Here is an 18,590-nt window from a genome sequence, read left to right as displayed (position 1 = left end):
CTGTCGCGCTTTCGTCTGTCGCCGCGTGCTGACTGGACGAGGCGATGAGAATTTAACTTTATTAGTCGATTGATCGATCGACGCGGTCCCCTCCGCGCGCGTCGTCCTCCCGCGCCGCCGCTAGAATAAATAAATATCATCCTCCCCTCATCTCCACTCGAGCTTCCTCACCGCGCCGTCGCCGCGCTCTTCCCACTCCGCGCCGTCCTTCTCCGGCGGTTTCAACATCTTGTTGATGAGACGCAAAAATCGACGCGCGTACTTCCGAGGCGGCTGACACGAGATGTCCGCGCCGCAGCCCGCGACGACCCCGCAGCAAAAGTTCTCGATCGCTTTCGCGCCGCCGTACTGCGTCAATATGTCGATGATCCCGAGGTACGCCAGCCCGTCCGGGGTCTCGAGCGCGCGGAGTTGAAACATCGCCGTCTCGTCTTCTTCGACGGAGGCGCTAAACGGGCCGACTTTGCCGTCCACGCGCCGTCGGTACGTTTCCAACCGCGCGGCCGTGTTCGGACCCGGCGGCGTGCTCGACTGGTCGTCGGGCGCGTCGCCGCCCTCCGGCGACGACGGCGGCGCCCCGGGGGCCGTCGTCGCCGCGGCGTCGTCGTCGGAGACGGACGCGCGCGGACCCGGACCGGGTTTGAGCCCATAACCCGGACCCCGACCCGGACTGTCGCCCTCCGCGACAGCCTCCTCTCCCTCCCTCCGTCGCGTGTGCAGCCCGAGCATCATGGAGTAATCGATCAGCTTGTTCGCGCGCATGAACTCCACGTCCTTCGCGATCGCCACCTTGACGTCCTCCGCGAGCGGCGTCTCGACGCACTGGTTCCGAGCCAAAAAGTCCAAGTCTTTGGGCCATTCCATACGAGCGATGTCGGGGTGGAGTTCAAAGGCGTCAGGTGGAGTTGAAAGGCGTCGAGGTGTGTCGGGATTGAAAGCGAGGGACCCTGGGCGGAGAGATGCGCCGGGCAAAGTCCTTAAGGATCGGCGTTCACCACGCGAACGCGGTCGTATGGGAACCAGTGTATAGAACGCACCTTTGTAGATGGCGCTCGGGCCCTTCTTCTTCTCCTTGGCGCTCGCGCGTCGCCCCTTCGTGCTCCCCTTCAGATCGTACCGCGTCCCGATCTCGTGCATCGTCGCGAACCAGTAGTTCATGATGATGAAGTGTGCCTTGCTTCGCCGCCCAACTTCAATCGTGTAGAGGCCGTAGTACTGCGGAAGCAACGACGACGCGCGGTGTTCGCTCGCGTGTTTCGTGTACCGCGGCAGAATTTTCAGCAAAACGTTCATCTCCGCCGGCGTGCACGTCTTGACTAAGAACCGGCTGTCTTTGCTGCAGAAGAACCACGACGAGCTCTTCCCGCTCGCGTCGTTGGTGGATATGACTCGCAGCGACGTCGTGGACGGGAGGAGGCGGTTGGAGCTGACGTGGCGTCTCGCGCGTTCCGTCTCGTCCGCAGACGCGTGATCAGGGCCGTTCTATACGAGCGAACGTCGGGGTGGAGTTGAAAGGCGTCAGTCGGAGTTGAAAGGCGTCGAGGGCGGGGTTTGAAAGCGAGGTGTGGGCGGAGAGACAAGGCGGCAAAAGTCCTTAAGGATCGGCGTTCACCACGCGAACGCGGTCGTATGGGGACCAGTGTGACATAGAACGCACCTCAAAGTCGTCCGACGCGTAATCAAAGTCGTCCGACGCGAGGGAGAGCGTCCTCTGTCTGCGATGCTGTCGCTGCTGCTGCTGCTGTTTGGTCGTCTGGTGGTCTCTCGCGGCGGCCGCCTGCGCCTTGTCCTTGTCCTTGACCCATCGATCGTCGCTCGAGCTCGGCGACGCGGGCCCCGCGCCCGCGCCCGCGCCGCCGCCGCCCGCGCCCGCGCCCGTGCCCGCCGCCGTCCGACGCTTCTCTTCCTCCATCTTCGCCGCCGCGAAGTCCTCCTCCGCGGTGTCCTCCGCGAGCCCTCTCCCGAGGAGCTCGTGCGCCGCGATCGCGTCCACGACCGCGCGCCCGCCGTCGAGCTGAAAGCTCTCTACGTAGTCCGGCAGTTGGAGCCTGAGGGTCGTTCCAAGGCGTCAGGTGGAGTTCAAAGGCGTCGAGGGCGGGGATTCAAAGCGAGGGGTGATGTGCGTAGAGAGACGCCGGGAAAAGTCCTTGAGGATCGGCGTTCACCACGCCAACGCGGTCGTATGGGGACCAGTGTGAGATAGAACGCACCCCCACGCCGCGCGCACGCGTTCGAACCGACTCGGCGCGTGCAGGATGAACCGAAACGCCGGCAGCCGCGTCCCGTCGCCGACCGCCTTCGAGCCAACCTCCAGCGTCAGCGGCGGGTCTTTGTTCGCGTCGCCCTCCTTGTCGTTCGCGGCGTCGTACGGATCCCCGCCGGGGAGGTCCGCGTCTTTGATCGCGTGCGCGGGGCGTTGATGCCGCAACCCGAGCGCGAGGCCCAGCTGCGGGTCGTTTGATTGGTAGGTGACGTGGCGGGAGGTGATGTGATTGGTTAGTGATTTGATGACGTGGATGTTTCATTGGACGAGAGCGACGGAGAGAGACGACCGCCGGGAGAGAAAGTCCTTAAGGAATGAAGTTCACGACGCGAACGCGGTCGTACGGGGACCGGCGTGATGAGATAAAACGCGCCTGCATGCACAGCGCCAGCTGCGTCGTCGTCTGCTCCTTCGCGCTCACCGCCGCGCCCATCGCGTTCGTGGCGTGCACGAGTCGCTTCAGTCGCCGGCGCGCCTTCCGCGCGCGCTTCTTCGCGGTCTTCACCGCCGCGCGCTCGGCCTCGTCCTCGTCCGACGACATCCCGCCGGCGCCGGCGCCGGCGGGATGATTCGCGGCGGCGCCGCGTTCGCCGTCGCCGCCCGCCGCGCCGCCGCCGCCGCCTCCTCGCGCGTCCTTCGCGCTCGCGGACTTGGAGCGTCGCAGCGTCGCGGCGCCGTCGCCGAACGCGGACACCGCCGTGCCCGCGACGGACTGTAGACGGCGGAAGATCCCGGGCCTGCCGCCGCCGCCGCCCGCGCCCGCGGATGGCGACTTGGTCACGGGCGCGCCCGATGACCTCGACGCCGCCGCGTCAGCGCGCCCCGCGTCTCCGTCCGACGCCGATCGCGGCCGCGGCGGCGTCGCCGCGGCGTCATCGACGTCCTCGAGCGAGATCTCGGCGACGTCCACGGTCGGTCCGGACGGCGACGACGACGACGGCGCGATCGCTTCCGACGGAGCCGCGGGCGACGGCGCGGACGCCGCGTCGCTGTCGCCGTCGCCGCCGCCGCGCGCGTCGCCGTCCTCCGCGGGGTTCGCGGCGCCTTCTCCTCCCGACGGCGAAGCCGCCGCCGCCGCCGCGCCCGCGTCGGCGTCGGCGGGCGCGAGGTCCGCGCGCGCGGCGTCGTCGTCGCCGTCGTCGCCGTCGTCGCGGACCGTTCCGCGCGCCTTCTCCGACGTCGCCACCGCATCATCGGCCTCGGCCGCGCCGTCGCGTCCTCCCCCGCCGCGCCCTCTCCCGCCGCCGCCGCCGCCGCCGCCGCCGCCGCCGCGGCCTTTCTTCCTCCCCATCGCGCGCGCCTCCTCGACTCGGCGTCGCGCGGCGCGTTCTGACGCCGACGTCGACGTCGAGCCGAGAGGTCGCGCTCGGTTTCGATCGCGCCGAGGGCAGGCAACCGTTGATGCCGCGCGCGCTGAAGACGACGACGACCGAATCGAACGCGAATTCCTCGTCAGCGCGGACGCCGCCGCATTGCCGGCAGCGCGCGACGTCCCCCGCGCGTCGCCGGCGTTCCGATACGCCATGGCATCCTCCTCCCCGACCGCGACCGCGACCGGGATGGTCGGCAAGCCCGAGCTCCTTCGCTGGGCCTCCGTCGTCGCCGGATGCCGCGTGGGCTCGTTCGCGGAGCTGCGCGACGGCGCGGTCCTGCTCCGATGCGTCGCTCGGACGTGGCCCGCGGGGATGCGCGCGACGCGCGACGTCGACGCCATGGCGCATCGGGTTAGAGGCTCCTCGGACGCCAACTTCGAGCGCATCGTCCGCGTGTTCGACGCCGTCGGCGTCCCGAGGGCGGTCCTCGACGTCGGCGGCGTGCGCAGAGCGACGTTTCGCGCGTGCTACAACGTCCTCGTCGCGTGCTTCTTCCTGTGCAATCTCGCGCGCCGAAGGGACTTCAGCGTGGACTTCACGCACCCCGTGGACGCGAAGATCGCGGCGTTCTTGCAAGCGCCGGAGTCGGTCGCGTCGCTCGCGAAGGGCGGCGCGCTCGGCGGGCCCGGCGGAGGGAGGACCAGGACGAGGGCCGAGAAGGACGACGACGACGACGCGAACGATGCGAACGATGCGCGCCCCGACGAGTTGAAGAATCGCGACGCGAAGGACTCTTCTACCTCGACGACGGACGAGGAGGAGCACGCGCCGCGTCCGAACGCCGCCGACCGCGCACACGTCGATCCTCGACAGCGACCGCGACCGCGTCGGAGCGGCGACGCGGCCGGAAGCGCGGACGAGAACGCGGATGGACCGCCGCCGTCGGGGGAGCGTCGGGTGCGTTCTATCTCACACTGGTCCCCATACGACCGCGTTCGCGTGGTGAACGCCATTCCTTAAGGACTTCGCCCGTCGCATCTCTTCGCCCACACCTCGGTTTCAATCCCCGCCATCGACGCCTATCAAATCCGCTTCTGACGCCTTTCAACTCCACCCCGACTTCGCTTTGAACGATGGAACGACCCCGAAGGCGATCGAGTCGAGCGCGATGGCGTCGATTCGACGCTACCGCGAGACGCGCCGCGCCGCGCGGGGGACGTCGCCGCGAGAGACGCGCCGGCCGCCGCCGCCGCCGATCGCGCCCGCCGCGGAGGAGATCGCGGCGTCCGCGTCGAGGTATCGCTACGTGCGCGGGGGCGCGACGACGCCGAAGAGCGACGCCGCGGAGGAGGAGACGGAGGTGCGTTCTATACACTGGTCTCCATACGATCGCGTCGGCGTGGTGAACGCCGTTCCTTAAGGACTTTTCCCGTCGTTTCGCTCCTCCCACCCCTCGGTTTCGATCCCCGCCCTCGATGCCTTTCAACTCCAGCTGACGCCTTTGAACTCCACCCCGACTCGGACGAGGAGGAGGAGGAGGAGGACGAGGACGAGGTCGCCGCGAAGGCGGCGGCGGCGGCGACCGCGACGACGACGACGATGAAGACGCCCGAGGACGTCGCGAAGACGAAGCCCGTCGTGAAGCAGGAGCGCACGATCGCGCGGGACTGGCGATTACGAGCGAAGCGCGACGAGACGCCGTCGCCCGAGGCGGCGGCGGCGGTCGCGAAACCGCCGCCGCTTCCGACGCCCCCCCCGGCGATGCCTTCGCCGTCGCCGTCGCCGTCGTCGCCGCCGCCGCCGCCGCCGCCGCCGCGCTCCGCTTCTTCACCACACGTCGTCGTCTCCGCCGACGGCGTCGCGGTCGCGTGGCCGAACGCGCGCGCGGCGATCAGCGGCGCGTCGACGATCGAGGCGCTGCGCTTCGAAGTGGACGCGTTGAAACGCGTCGTCCAAGCCGCCGCGACGGAGCGCGAGCTCCTCGTCGAGAGTCACGCGGTGGACGCCGCCGCACACGCCGCGAAAGCCGCCGCGGAGCTGCGCGCGACGCGCGACGCCGCGCGCGGCGAGATCGCGTCCAGGGAGCTTCAGATCGCGTCCGAGCGCGACGCGGACCAACGCGCGTTTTTAAGGCGCGTTCTATACACTGGTCCCCATACGACCGCGTTGGCGTGGTGAACGCCGATCCTTAAGGACTTTTCCCGGCGTGTCTGTCCGCCCACCCCCCGCTTTCAATCCCCGCCCTCGACGCCTTTGAACTCCACCTGACGCCTATGAACTCCACCCGACATTCGCTTTTTATGGAACGACCCTAAGGGAACTGCGCGCCGTGGCGAAGGAAACCGCGAGAACGGCGGGGCCATCGCCCGGTCTCGATGGAAGCGCCGACGCTACTAACGCGCGCGCATCGGATTCCTCTCCGCGTCGCGCCGCCGTGAGGCTCGAGGCTGTGCGCGGCAGAGAGGTCCGCGCGCTCGAGCGACGCGTCGAGGCGTTGGAGCTCGAGCGCGAGCGTCTCGCGGAGGCGCTTCGAGCCGCCGCGAGCGAGATGGGGCCCCGCGGAGCCGGCGCGACGGGGGGCGGCGTCGACGCGCCGTCGGCTGCGGCGGCCGCGGCGGCGTTGTCGCCGTCGAAAGCGACCGCGCGCGCGGCGGCCGCCGCGCGCGAGCTGCGCGACGCGAACGCGACGATCGACGCGTTGCGAAGCGAGATGAAGATCAAGGACGCGGCCACCGCGGCGATGCGCGCGACGCACGCGCGGGAGGTCCAGGAGTTGAAGGCGACGGCGATTGGAGGACCACCGAGGAAAGAGATCGCCGGCGCGAGCGCGCCGGCGGCGGCGACCGCGGAGTCGACGCCGCGATCGCAATCGTCCGCGTTCGCGCGCGCGCTCGAGGCGCAGCGCGAGGACCGCGCGGTGGAGAGGCTGACGCGCGAGCTCTTCGCCTCGAAGGCGACGTGCGACGCGCTTCGAGCGCAGATGGACGCCGCGCTCGCGGAGGACGAGAGGGCGCGCGAAGAAGCCGACGCCGAGACGGATCTCAGCGCTGACGCCGCCGCCGCCGACGCGGCGTGCGTCCTCGCCGCGTGCCGCGCGTTGCGCGACGCCGCAATTCGCGCGGGCGACGGCGCCGACGACGCGGTGAGACTGCTTCCCATACGACCCCGTTCGCGTGGTGCACGCCATTCCTTAAGGACTTTTCCCGTCGTCACTCTTCACCCGCGCTTCCCTTTCAACGTTTGACCGGTAAGACGTTCGACTGACCGATCGCTTCACCCACGCAGATGCTCGCGGCGGCGGCGAGCGACGCGGAGGCGGCGACGTGGCGACGGACCGCCGCGTTCGCCGTCGCGCGCCGCCGCCGCATTACGGCGGACGAGGCGACGGACGCGGCGAACGCCGCGCGCGACGCCGCGACGCGAGACGTCGCCGAGTGGACCGCGCGCGCGCGCGATCTCGCCTCGCGGCTCCGCGCCGCCGACGACGCGCTCGCTCGCGCGCGCGCCGAGGCGGGCGTGGAGATCGCGCTCGCGGAAGAGACCGCGAAGCTCGCGGCGGAGGAGACGGCGGACGCGCGGCGCGACGCCGACGACGCGCGAAACGCCGCGTCGGCGGCGGTGGGCGCCAACGCCGGGGCGCTTCGCGACGCGAGGGACGAGGCGGCGAAGCTTCGCCTGCGCGAGCGGCACTGGGTCGCGCTCATCGAGTGCCACCGATCCGCGGCGGCGCTGTCGCTGTCGAGCGATGGGGGGAACGACGCGAACGCGAACGCGACGACTGGGGGGCAAGTGGACGCGTCGGAGCTGCGAAAAACGCAGCGCGACGCGCTGGAGAAGGAGGCGGCGACGCACGTCGCGGCGATTCAAGCCGTCGCGGCGATGCTCACGCCGCCGGCGAGAGGCGGAGCGGGCGCGGGCGGCGAGGGCTACGTCAGCGTCACCGCGAGCGAGCTGCGGCGGTTGACGACGCGCGCGGAGCGCGCGGAGGCGGACGCGGCGTCCGCGCGCGAGCGTCTGCGCGCGAAGAGCGAGGCGCACGCGACGGAGGCGCTGCGCGCGAAGCGGAGCGAACTGCGCGCGAACGAACGCGAGGAGGCGGCGCGGCGGGAGGTGAGACGAGACTTTTACGGCTTCCCGTACGCGCGATCCCGTTGGCGCGTCGCGCGCTGTTCTGTTCTTTCATTTCGCGCGCTGGCTGTGAACCTCTCGTTATGACTGACACGTGGGATTGCTATCCACCAATCACGTCCCCGCGCGACTGACGCGTGGATTCCCTCGACCAATCGCAGGCGGCCAAGGCGGAGGAGCGCGGGAGGGCGCTGGAGCTGGCGACGGAGCGCCTCGCGACGGAGCGCGCGAAGACCGCCGCGGAGACGCGGGGCTTGGAGGAGCGACTGCGCGCGGCGGTGGACGCGCTGGCTGACCGCGACGCGGCGCGCGCGGCGGGCGCGGCGGTCGTCGAGAAGAGCGCCGGCGCGACTGAGGCTTCCGTCGTCGCGTTCGGGGGCTTCGGGTCCGACGTCGAGGACGCGACGACGACGACGACGACGACGCGCGCGCGGGCGAAGACGCCGCCGAGGCGCGCGGCGACGGCTACCGCGGCGGCGGACGTGATCGAATCATCGCGGCAGGACGAGGACGTCACGTCATCATCATCGCCGACCGCCGCGAAGACGCCGGTGCTGTGGAAGGACGTCTCGCCCGCGCGGATGCGGTCGAAGAAGCAATCGCCGCGCGCCGCGGCGGAGGACGCGGGCCCGTTCGCGGGAGAGAAGGACGGTCTCCCGCCCGCCGGCGCGTTCGGCGTGGACGTCGCCAAGTCGAGGCGCGCGCTGCCGTTCGCGAATCGGTTCTCGCCGACGAAGACGCTCGAGGACGCGCTGGGCGGGTACAAGAGGATCGGCGAAGAGGTCAAGCGACGCCTCGGCGAGACACCGGCGAAGACGACGAAAAACGCGGAGGAGGAGGTGCGTTCTATCTCACACTGGTTCCCATACGACCACGTTGGCGCGGTGAACGCCGATCCTTAAGGACTTTACTTCCCGGCGTGTCTCTCCGCCCACACCTCGCTTTCAACACCCGCCCTCGGCGCCTTTCAACTCCATCTGACGCCTTTCAACTCCACCCCGACATCGCTTTGAACGATAGAACGGCCCTGAGGCGGCGGCGGAGGCGGAGGAGGCGAAGAATCAGACGCCTCCGAAACAGAAGCGGTACGGCGGCACCGGCCGGTTCGGCAGCGGCGACGTCGCGATCGATGGGTTGGGGTTGGGATCGGCGAGCGCGAGCGCGAAGAATTCGAATTCTTCGCCCGAGTCCGCGGCGTCGTCGCGTCGCCGCGACGAGGGCTTGACGCGCCTCGCCGATCGACTGCGCGACGAGAGCTTCGACCGCCGTCGCGAGCCTCGCGCGTACGACGCGGTGTTGTCCCCGGCGAGCGTGGACACAGGGGACACGGGTTTCTACTCCGACGTCACCGGCGCGATCGCCGATACAAACGACGCCGAAGAAGAAGAGGAGGTGGAGCAGGCGCTGAAGGAGGAGGAAAAGGCGGCGGTCGCCGCCGCCGCCGCCGCGGACGCCGCGCAGGACGCCGCGCTCGAGGCGTTGTTCGCGGGCGCGTCCGCTTCCTCCGCGGACGACGACGCCGGGCCGATGAGCCAGCCGACGAGCCCGACGCGGACGCGATCGAAGCCGCCGCTGTCGCCGAGCAAATCCCCACCCCAGGGGAGTAAGACAGAGGAGGCGGCGGCGGTGGACGAGACGGCGTTCGCGACGATGTCCCCGGCTGCGAAGAAGCGCGCGAGAAAAAAGGCAAACGCCGCCGCCGCCGCCGCCGCCGCCGCCGCCGCCGCGAAGGCGCGAGCGCCGACGGCGAGCCCCGAGAAGACGACGGCCGCCGCGAACGATCACGTCGACTTCTCCCCGGTCAAGGCCACGGACGTGACGTTCACGTCACCGACGAAGGACGGCACGCCGAGCAAAGACTTGGCGACGCTCGACGTTCATCGAGGGGACTCCCCGACCAAACTGTTGCTTCGCGCGCACGCGAAGAAGACGTCCCCGGACAGCGCGGCGAGGCAGCACACCGCGTCGTGGTTCGGCGGGTTCATTCGCAACGCTGCGAACGCGAACGATGTCGAGGGAGCGGCGCGACGGAATCGGAATCGCAGCAGGAGTCGGAGCCGGAGCCGCTCGCGGTCGCCGTCGCCGTCGCCGTCGCCGTCGCCGTCGCCAGAAGTCAGCGGCGCGAGCTCGATCGACACGCTGCCCGGGGGAGACGATTTCATGCGGCGGGCGAACGCGCGCGAGGGGATGATGGGCGGGCTCGCGACGCCACAAAGCAAGGCGCCGCCGCGGTGATGACGATGAGGACGTCTCTATTAGTCTACTACGGTGATTCGATTCCAAAGGTCACTCATCATCATTCTTCTCTTCTTTTTCTTCTATGGCTGAGCCAGTGAAAAAGCTCATAACAACTTTCTCGTCATCTATCACTTCGTTGGATCGCGCGCGTCGTGGTTACAGAGCGGGCAGTCCGCAGCCTTGCTCCGCAGCCATCGATCCACGCACTCGACGTGGAACCGATGCCCGCACGGCAGCACCCTGAGCCCGTCCTCCTTCTCGTAGTCCTCGAAGCACACGAAGCACTGCGTCCCGCTCTCCCCCCCCCTCGCGGCCAGCACCGCGTCGACTAAGGGTCGTTCCACAAAGCGATGGCGGGGTGGAGTTCAAAGGCGTCAGGTGGAGTTCAAAGGCGTCGAGGGCGGGGATTGAACGCGAGGGATGGGCGGAGAGACGCGCCGGGCAAAGTCCTTAAGGAATGACGTTCACCACGCGAACGCGGTCGTGGGGACCAGTGTATAGAACGCACCTAATTCCGCCTTCTCCAACGGAGCCGGCCCGTCGCGCTTCGCGTGGTCCGCGGGCGAGTTCTTCCTCGCCCTCTCGAGCTCCGCGACGAGGCGCCTCATCGGCCATCGCATCATGTCCTCCCGCGTCGCGTACTCCTCGATCGGGAGATGGTGCAGCTCGTGGATCGACAGCGTCGCGCGCTTGGGCTCCCGCGGGTCCTCGGACGACGCGGCGGTAGCGGCCGCGGCGACGTTAAACGCGGGCGGGACGAACCCGGCGAAGAAGTCCCCGAACCCGCCGCCGCCGCCGCCGCTCGTGCTCGCGCGCTGCTGCCGCCGCTGACGCTGCTCGGTGAACGGGTCGTACGCGGGCTGCGACGGCGGGCACAGCGCGTTCCCCATGCAGCCTCCCTCGCGCGGCGACGAATGAATGGAAAGTACAGAACGTTTCGCTGTCAGCACGCCGAGAAAAAAATGCGCCACCTGGCGGCGACGATCAGCGCGAGCAGAAAAAAACACTCAGCAGGCGCGCTCGCGTCGCGTATCATCATCAAGTCACACTCGCTCGAGATCACTTGCGCCTGGGGCGCCCCTCGCCGGCGGCGTCCTCCGCGCCGCCGCCGTTCGCGCCGCCGCCCGAGGGCGCCTCGCCGTCGGACCCCAACCCCATGAGAAGCGCCGCCTCCGCGTCCTCGTCGCCGCCGTCGCCCGCGTCCTCCGCCCCCGCCGCCGCCGCCGCCGCCGCCTCGGCGGGCGTTTCCTCCTTCTTGGGGGCTCCCTCCGGCGTCGCCTCCTTCTTCGCGGCGTCCTTCGCGTCCGTCTCCATCGCCGCGACGCCGCCGCCGCTCATGTCGTCCTTACCGTACGACGCCGCCGCCGCGAGCCCGGCTTCCTTCCCGTGGTCCCTCGGCGCGCTCGGCGCGGCGCCGCCCGCCGCGCCGTCGCCGCTCACCACCTTGACGTCCTCGTTCCACAGGCACAAAAACTCGCGGACGCCATCCGCCTCGTACTGCACCATGTGCTGCAGCTCGACCGCGTCGAAGCTCACGATGCTCGCGCCGTAGTGGACCTGGTCGAGCGGCCAGTAGATCTCGATCGCGGTGCCGACGCTGCCCTCTCCCTGAAGCGCGAGCATGGCGCCCACCGGGTGCGACGCCGCGCTGCGTTGCGCCTCGATCTTCAAGCACACGGCGGAGGAGCCGTTCTTCTTTCCCGAGGCTCCTCCCGCGTTCGCCTCGTCCTTCGGCGCCTTCGCCCACGCGGCGCAGACGCGGCAGACGCAGCCGTCGGTGTGGATCTTCCCGGAGGCGACGGCGGCGGCGGCGGCGGCGGCCACCGCCGCCATGACGCCGCTGTTTTCGCCGTCGCCCGCGCGCGCCGCCTGCGACGCGTTTTCCTTGCCGGAACCGCCGCCGCCGCCGCGCGACCCCCCGGACGCGGCCGGCGAGTCCTTGTGCTCGTCCTTGTGCTCGTCCTTTGCCGCGCCCTTCGCGCCGTGTGAAGGCGCGGCGTGCGACCCGCTCTTGCCCTTCTGGACGATCGCCGGCGGCACGAACGCGTCGTCGCGCTTCGCGAGCTCGTTCATCGCCTCCTGCAACGCGGCGTTAAACCGCGCCTTGTTGCGCATCGGCTCGCGCGCCTTGTCCGCGTACGAGTCCTTGAAGTCCAGCACCTGCTCCTCGCGGACCCACCCGAACGAGTTCTCCCCGAAGAAGACCACCAGCGCCTCGTTCTCCTTGCGCATCCTGAGCGTCTCGGACGCGACGTCGTCGCGCTCGAGCTCCACGCGCAATCCGGGCCAAAACGGGTGCCCGGGGAGTTTCGCCCAGACCACCTGCGCGGAGGTCCGAGAGCGGATGGTGACGTTGCCGACGACGAACGTGTCGTCGTCGTCGTCCGCGTCCGCGTTGTCGCCCGCCGCGCGCTCCGGGTCGGGGTCCGCGGCGGAGGGGCCGACGGTCGTCGTCCCGCCGCCGCCGCCGCCGCCGCCGCCGCCGCCGCGGGATTTCTTGGACCGAGGCGCGTGGTCCCGCTGCTCTCTCTGCGATCGCTCCGACGCCTCCGCGAGCGCGGCCGCCGCGGTGACGTCGCCGAGCGCGGCGAGCGCGGCGGCGCGCCCCGCGTTACTCCCGCCGCCGCCCGCGCCGGCGTCGCCCGACGCCGAGCGCTTCACGCCGTGCGCGCTCGCGTGGTGCGCCGCGCCGCCGCCGCCCATCGCCGCCGCCGCCGCCGCCGCCGCCAGCTGGCTCGCGAGATCGCGCGCGTCGTGCCCGTGCCCAACGTGCCCGCCGCGTCCACCGCCCGCGCCAAACTCCCCGGCGGCGACGGCCGCGGCGGTCGCCGCCGCGATCGCCGCCTCCGCGGCCACCTCCACCGCGATCAACTGCGGCGGCGGCTGCCACCCCGCCGCGCGCAGCGCCTTGACGCACTCGAGCGCCGTCTCCTTGGTGACGCAGCCGCCGATTCGATCCTCGCCGCCGCCGCCGCCGCCCCCCGCGCCGACGACCCCGCTGATGAACCCCCCCAACGTCGGTAGCGTCCCACCGTTCGTCCTCGGGAACGGCGAGCACGCGACGTGCGCGCGCCCGTGCCCGACGTTGTACGCCGCCGTCGGCCACGGCACCGTCACGGGCGCCTCGAACGCGCTCCCGCGACCGTCGTGCTTGAGCTCGTACGGCTTCGCCAGCCGCGACCCGATCCACTGCGACGCGGGGACGCACCCGAGGCTCGCCGCGAGCGCCTTCCACCGCGGCGCGTTGTCAACGCGCGATCCAGGCGCGGGCGGGCGCGACGTGAGCGTCCACCCGGGAGGGAGGCCCTGGAGCCGCTCGGCGTCGTGCACCTCCACGGGCGCGAGGTGTCCGGCGGCGTCCATCACCGCGCCGCCGTCGCCGGGGTGAAACCCGTCGACGAAATCGCTGAAGACGCGCATCTCGCCCTCCGCGCTCTGGTTGAAGACGAACGTCTGGCTCGTCTCCGCGCCGGGGGGCTCGAGGAAGTTAGCGCTCTTCCCGGCATCTTCCGTGAGGAGGACGTCGCGCGGGTCGCCGTGCTTAGACGCGAGGAGAACGACGCGGGGCTTGACGTCCGGGACGCCGAACGCCGCGGCTGCGATCGTTCGGTGCGCCCAGCGGTACCCGAGCCGCTCGAGCTCGCTCACGAGGTCGCACACGATCGGGACGCCCTCGCCGTCGGACTCGAGGAGCGCGGTGGACGCCTCGACGAGGACCCACGGCACGGCGCCGCCTTGGCCGCCGCGGCCGGCTTTGAGCAGTCTCAGCACCTGCTTCAGCTTGGAAGCCACCGAGTCTTTACTCCACGACTCGCGCCAGGACCCCTCCTGCTCCGCGCACACGACCGACGCCGCGAGGACGTCCGCGTCCGGGGGCAGGCACTCGACCGTCGCCGGGTCGGTGGGCTGGCAGATGCCCTGGAACCGAGCCGCGAGCACCTCGCGCGCGTCGGGATCGCTCTCTGTCTGCAGGACGATCTCGTGGCCGGCTTGCGTGAGGCCGTAGTCGAGGACGCCGCAGCCGCTGAAGAGGCTCGCGACCTTGAGGCGGCCGGACGTGTGCGCCTGGCAAGGTGAGGGTGAGGGTGGGGGTGGGGGTGGGTTATTAATAGGCCGGGGTCCGGGAGACGGCGCGAAGGAAAAAACAACGACGAAAATCGACGACGACGACGCGCGCTGCGGCAAAACCCTGCCGCGTTGATTGACCTAGCGCGTCGCGGGCGCGTCCGCGAGGCGGGATCGCGACGACGCCGCGCGCGTGTGGGCCATCGGACGCCGCGACGCGCATCGCGAACGTCTTGGTTTTCTTTCCGCCGCGCCCGATCCGCGCGAGACGCGCGCGGCGACGCCCCCGCGCGCGCGTCGCGCGACGCGGCGGCGTCGTCGGGGCGATCCGAGCGAGCGATGAAAAAAAATGCCAGCTCACGGTCGCGGCGGATCGGGCGATCCCCCCGCGGCGCGATGGCGGCGCGCCCGGGCGCGACGCGCGCCGCGATCGGACTCGCGGAGGTGTCCGTATGCGAGGCGGCGGCGCGGAGCGAGGCGGGGCGCGCACCAGGGTGTCCATCTCGCGCGTCCGCGGGGCGATCGTCCGTCGCGCGGTCGTCTTCAAGAAAGAAACTGCCCCCGCCGCGAGCCGCGCGCGATCGTCGCGCCGCCGACGCGCTTCCTCGACGCGGTTCGCTACGCGAGCGCTCGTGCGCGATGGAAGACGCCTTCCTTAGTTGAGATCGCGGGGTGCGCGCGCGCGATGTGTGCTCGCGGTCTCCTTGCGTCGCCTGGAATGGGCGCGGCGACAGGGCCTTGTGAGAGGATATTCATTCGACGACTTCGCCTTCGTTCGTTCGTCGAAGTGACCGACCGCGGCGCGCGCGCGGGTCGACGTTCGAGCTGGAAGCGTGCGTCAACTGTCAGTTACCTCACGCGCCTTCGCGGGCGCGAGCGGGCGACGATGTCGTCCGCCGCCGCCGCCGCCGCCGCCGCCGCCTCGGAGGCGTCCCTGAAGAAGAAGATCGCGACGCTGACCGTCATCAACGGCGCGCTCACGAAGGAGAACGACGAGCTGCGCGAGAAACTCTCGGCGGCGTCCGCGGCCGGCGCTGATGCGTCCGATGCGACCTCAACATCCGCCGACGACGGCTCGGCGACCGCCGCCGCCCTCGCGGCCATGGAGGACGACTTCGCGGCGAGGCTTCAGGACGCGGACGACCAGATCGCCGCGCTGACGCGCGAGAGAGACGCGCTCGCGGACGACCTCGCGAGCGCGACCAAGGGCGGCGACGCGTCGAGCGCGGAGACGGCAGAGGCGCGCGCGAAACTGTCTCGCGCGAGAAACGATCTCGACGCGTCCAAGCGCGAGGTGAGCGAGCTCGAGGCGTTAGTCAGGAAGCTCACGCTCGCGGCGAAGGACGCGGAGCGCGACGCGATTCGCGCGGCGAACCGCGCGACGTTCCAGGAGGAGAACAACCGCGCCAACGCCGCAACCGCGGCCGCCGAGGCGTCGACGCTGACGGACGAGATCGCGTCGATGAAGCGTCGGCTCGCGGACGAGCGCGCGATCGCGACCGCGGAGCTCGTGAGCCTGCGGACCCAGCTCGCGGCGGCGACGAAAGCCGCGGAGGAGAACATCGGGAGGGAGGCGCAGAGCGTCGTGGACGCCGCGGAGGCGCGCGCGACGGCGGCGACGCGCGAGGCGGAGGCGCTGCGAGCGGAGATTGTCAAAACGCGAAACGCAGCCGACGTCGACGTCGACGACGCGCGACGCGAGGCGAGCGCGGCGGAAGCGCGCGCGCGGCGCGCGGAGGAGGCCGCGAGGGGCCTCGACGGCGATGGCGGCGGCGCGGACGCGATCGCGGTCGCGGTCGCCGCGGTCGCGCGGCAGCTCGACGCGGCGGTGGCCGCGCGCGGGGCGGACGCGGAGGCGTTTGAAGAGGAGCGCGCGAGAGCGAGAGCGAACGTCGCGGTCGCGGAGACGGCGACGCGCAATGCGAGGGACGACGCGGACGCGGCGACGACGCGCGCGGTCGCCGCGGAGGCGACGGCGAGGGCGCTCCGCGAGCGGCTCGAGGACGCGATGGAGGATCTCGGCGACGCGCGGCGGGAGCTGGAGGGCGCGCGATCAGCGTCGCTCGTCGCGAGAAAAGAAGCGGTCGGCGTTTCGGAGAAGGCCACCGCGGCGGCGGCGGAGGCGGCGTCGACGCGCGCCGCGCTGCGAGACGCGCGCGCGTCGATCGCGGCGCTGGAGGGGGAGGTCGCGAGATGGCGCGAGGCGGCGGAGCGGGAGCGCGCGAGGGCGGCGCTGAGCGAAGCGCGCGCCGCCGACGCCGACGCCGCGCGAGAGGAGCGCGGCGGCGGCGGCGCGAGTCGCGAGAGAGGAGATATCGTCGTCGCGGTCGCGGTCGCGCCGCCGGCGCAGGCGCCGCCGATGCCGATGCCGTCGCCGTCGCCGTCGCCGTCGCCGGGCGGGTTCGACGTCGCGTCGCTCATCGCCGCGAATCGGATGGACGGCGGCGGAGGCGACGCGCCGTGGCTCACGGAGAAAGAGAAGCGGTTGGTGTCGCGCGAGAGAGAGAAGACCGCGGCGGCGGTGACGGAGGTGCGACGAGACATCCCCGCTTTCCTTTCCTTTGAACGATCGCTCGACCGGCGAGACGCCCGCCTTTCAACCACCGACCGACGCCCCCCCCCAAACCATTCCCCTCCCTCAGGCGACGGCGAGAGAGGCGGCGAAGACGTTGGCCGCGGTGCGCGACGCGTCGGACCTCCGCGCGCGGCTCGAAGAGACCGAGGTGCGTCCCATACACTGGTTCCCATACGACCGCGCTGGCGTGGTGAACGCCGATCCTTAAGGACTTTTGCCGTCGTCTCTCTGCGCCCACACCTCGCTTTCAATCCCCGCCATCGACGCCTTTCAACGCCAACTGACGCCTTTCAACTCCACCCCGACTTTCGCTCGTATGGAACGACCCTGAGCGCGCGCTCGCGACCGGCGCCGGAAGGGACAGAGTCTACGCGCGCCTCCGCGACGAGATGGACGCGCTGAGGCGCGAATCTCTGAGCCTCGAGCGCGACCACGAGACGCTGCTCGAGGTGCTCGGAGAGAAGACGGAGCTCGCGGAGGTGCTCGAGGCGACCGCGGCGAAATGGAAGAGGCGAGCGACGCGTCATCGCGACGCGCGCGATCGGAACTCGCACGCGGCGTTCGTCCGCGCGTGCGACGCGAGGCGCAGAGGCGAGCCGCACGAGAGCGTGGACGCGCGCGCGCCGACGGAGGACTGACACGACCGACGACGCGCCGACGAACGACGCGCGCGATCGCCGCCGCTCCGTTCGTCGTCTACTTATAGAACGAATGATGAGCGGAATCGTCATAGTATACTACACCTTCTCGCTGCTTGCTACGCAATGATCCTCCTTCCCGTGCCCGCGCCACGCCTCTCTCTTCTCTCTCTCCCTCACGCGCTCGCCGCCGCCGCTGCCTTCGCCGCCTCGCGGCTCCACTTCACCTTCTTCGGCACCATCTTCACGCTCCCGCCCGCGGCTTCGATCTTCGCGATCGCCGTCTCCGAAAACGCAGTCGCCGCCACCGTCACGCCCCCAGACGACATCTCCCCATCGCCGAGCACCTTGAGCGGCAAGTTCCTGTAGTACCCCGTCGCCTTCACGACGCCCGCGGACTTGAGCGTCTCGATGGACACCTCCGCGCCCGCGTCGAGCTTGGCGCTCGCCACCGCGGCGGCGATGTCGGCGACGTTCACCGTGACGTATTTCGGCTTCCCCGCGCCCATCCCGCCGGCGATGCCCTTCAGCTTGGGGAATCTGCGGAACATCGGGGTCTGGCCGCCCTCGAAGCCGGGGCGCGAGCCGGGGCCGGAGCGCGCGTTCTGGCCGCGCATGCCGTAGCCGCACGTGCCGCCCTGAGAGGAGGAGGAGGAGGAGGAGGAGGAGGGGGAGGGGGAGGAGGAGGAGTCAGGTGAACGTATTTAATGGGTCGATCGCTTTTCCGCCGCGCTTGCGGATAAGGGGGGGGCCTTCTGGAGGGTGGATTCTCGACGTCGCGCCGCGGACGACGCGGCGACGCGGCGCGCTCCCGCCGCCGCCGCCGCCGCCGCCGCGCGAGGGAACGCGGAGGGGCAGAGCGCGCTTACCTGTCCGGCGCCGTAGCCGCGGCCCTTGCGCGTCGGCTTCTTGCGGCTCCCCGGGAGCGGCGAGAGGTTGTGCAGTCGCAGGCGCTCGTCGCCGTCCGCGCGCACGGCGAACGTCGCGGCGGATTTCGTCGCTCGCGCGGGCGTCGCCGCGCGCACGCGCGCGCCGACGAAGCCGCTGGACTTGGACGCGGCGAGATCGACGCGCTTCTGCGGGACGGGGACGGCGTGGATTGGGGCGGGGAGGGCGGGAGGTGAGACGCGCGCTCGATGGACGCGCGCGCGGCGGCTTCCGGGCTCGGCGTCGCGCGCGAACGCGCGGGGAAGACCCTAAACCCGAAAACCTGAAATCGCGTCGTCGCGCGAGAGACGCGGACGACGCCGCGACGCGAGAGACGCGACGACGCACCGTGGAGGCGGTCGCGGAGACCGAGAACGCCATCGTGGACGCCATGTTCCTGCTCGTCGCTGATATCCGGTGGCGTGTGGTGCGCGCCGCGCGGG

The 18,590-nt window shown here is 70.9% G+C and overlaps 10 protein-coding genes across 10 annotated transcripts; 5 read left to right on the top strand and 5 right to left on the bottom strand.

Annotated features, from left to right (window-relative positions):
* Positions 1-147: 147 nt before the first annotated feature.
* Positions 148-762, bottom strand: MICPUCDRAFT_43480 (uncharacterized protein; the record flags this gene model as incomplete). Its single annotated transcript, XM_003064348.1, has 1 exon — positions 148-762. One exon carries the CDS (start codon positions 760-762, stop codon positions 148-150), a length of 615 nt encoding a protein of 204 aa, XP_003064394.1.
* A 348-nt stretch (positions 763-1,110) lies between these two features.
* MICPUCDRAFT_23618 (uncharacterized protein) lies at positions 1,111-1,434 on the bottom strand (the record flags this gene model as incomplete). Its single annotated transcript, XM_003064347.1, has 1 exon — positions 1,111-1,434. A coding segment is annotated over one exon (324 nt), but the record flags the coding sequence as incomplete, so codon positions are not given.
* Positions 1,435-1,594: 160 nt separating this feature from the next.
* Positions 1,595-3,554, bottom strand: MICPUCDRAFT_43479 (intracellular chloride channel family; the record flags this gene model as incomplete). The annotated part of the gene is made up of 3 exons (XM_003064346.1): positions 1,595-2,048; positions 2,211-2,446; positions 2,685-3,554. 3 exons carry the CDS (start codon positions 3,552-3,554, stop codon positions 1,595-1,597), a joined length of 1,560 nt encoding a protein of 519 aa, XP_003064392.1.
* Positions 3,555-3,786: 232 nt separating this feature from the next.
* On the top strand, positions 3,787-4,596 carry MICPUCDRAFT_54366 (uncharacterized protein; the record flags this gene model as incomplete). The annotated part of the gene is made up of 1 exon (XM_003064512.1): positions 3,787-4,596. The coding sequence occupies one exon, from the start codon at positions 3,787-3,789 to the stop codon at positions 4,594-4,596; it is 810 nt and encodes a 269-aa protein (XP_003064558.1).
* Positions 4,597-4,744: 148 nt separating this feature from the next.
* On the top strand, positions 4,745-4,996 carry MICPUCDRAFT_54365 (uncharacterized protein; the record flags this gene model as incomplete). Its single annotated transcript, XM_003064511.1, has 1 exon — positions 4,745-4,996. The coding sequence occupies one exon, from the start codon at positions 4,745-4,747 to the stop codon at positions 4,994-4,996; it is 252 nt and encodes an 83-aa protein (XP_003064557.1).
* A 179-nt stretch (positions 4,997-5,175) lies between these two features.
* Positions 5,176-9,939, top strand: MICPUCDRAFT_54364 (uncharacterized protein; the record flags this gene model as incomplete). The annotated part of the gene is made up of 5 exons (XM_003064510.1): positions 5,176-5,750; positions 5,893-6,718; positions 6,862-7,686; positions 7,866-8,543; positions 8,725-9,939. The coding sequence occupies 5 exons, from the start codon at positions 5,176-5,178 to the stop codon at positions 9,937-9,939; spliced, it is 4,119 nt and encodes a 1,372-aa protein (XP_003064556.1).
* A 1,002-nt stretch (positions 9,940-10,941) lies between these two features.
* Positions 10,942-14,740, bottom strand: MICPUCDRAFT_49223 (uncharacterized protein). The gene is made up of 2 exons (XM_003064345.1): positions 14,498-14,740; positions 10,942-14,007 (listed from the first exon to the last, which is right to left on the bottom strand). Exons 1-2 carry the CDS (start codon positions 14,507-14,509, stop codon positions 11,002-11,004), a joined length of 3,018 nt encoding a protein of 1,005 aa, XP_003064391.1. The 5' UTR covers positions 14,510-14,740; the 3' UTR covers positions 10,942-11,001.
* Positions 14,741-14,893: 153 nt separating this feature from the next.
* Positions 14,894-16,790, top strand: MICPUCDRAFT_54361 (uncharacterized protein; the record flags this gene model as incomplete). Its single annotated transcript, XM_003064509.1, has 2 exons — positions 14,894-16,537; positions 16,650-16,790. The coding sequence occupies 2 exons, from the start codon at positions 14,894-14,896 to the stop codon at positions 16,788-16,790; spliced, it is 1,785 nt and encodes a 594-aa protein (XP_003064555.1).
* A 181-nt stretch (positions 16,791-16,971) lies between these two features.
* MICPUCDRAFT_54360 (uncharacterized protein) lies at positions 16,972-17,220 on the top strand (the record flags this gene model as incomplete). Its single annotated transcript, XM_003064508.1, has 1 exon — positions 16,972-17,220. The coding sequence occupies one exon, from the start codon at positions 16,972-16,974 to the stop codon at positions 17,218-17,220; it is 249 nt and encodes an 82-aa protein (XP_003064554.1).
* Positions 17,221-17,291: 71 nt separating this feature from the next.
* Positions 17,292-18,584, bottom strand: MICPUCDRAFT_54359 (uncharacterized protein). Its single transcript, XM_003064344.1, has 3 exons — positions 18,496-18,584; positions 18,090-18,296; positions 17,292-17,858 (listed from the first exon to the last, which is right to left on the bottom strand). Exons 1-3 carry the CDS (start codon positions 18,538-18,540, stop codon positions 17,397-17,399), a joined length of 714 nt encoding a protein of 237 aa, XP_003064390.1. The 5' UTR covers positions 18,541-18,584; the 3' UTR covers positions 17,292-17,396.
* Between the last annotated feature and the right edge of the window lie 6 nt (positions 18,585-18,590).

Source organism: Micromonas pusilla (assembly GCF_000151265.4).
Source record: "Micromonas pusilla CCMP1545 genomic scaffold MICPUCscaffold_17, whole genome shotgun sequence".
NCBI classification, from domain to species: domain Eukaryota; kingdom Viridiplantae; phylum Chlorophyta; class Mamiellophyceae; order Mamiellales; family Mamiellaceae; genus Micromonas; species Micromonas pusilla.
Note: the sequence above shows the minus strand (reverse complement) of the source record. Positions and strands in the feature narration are given on the sequence as shown.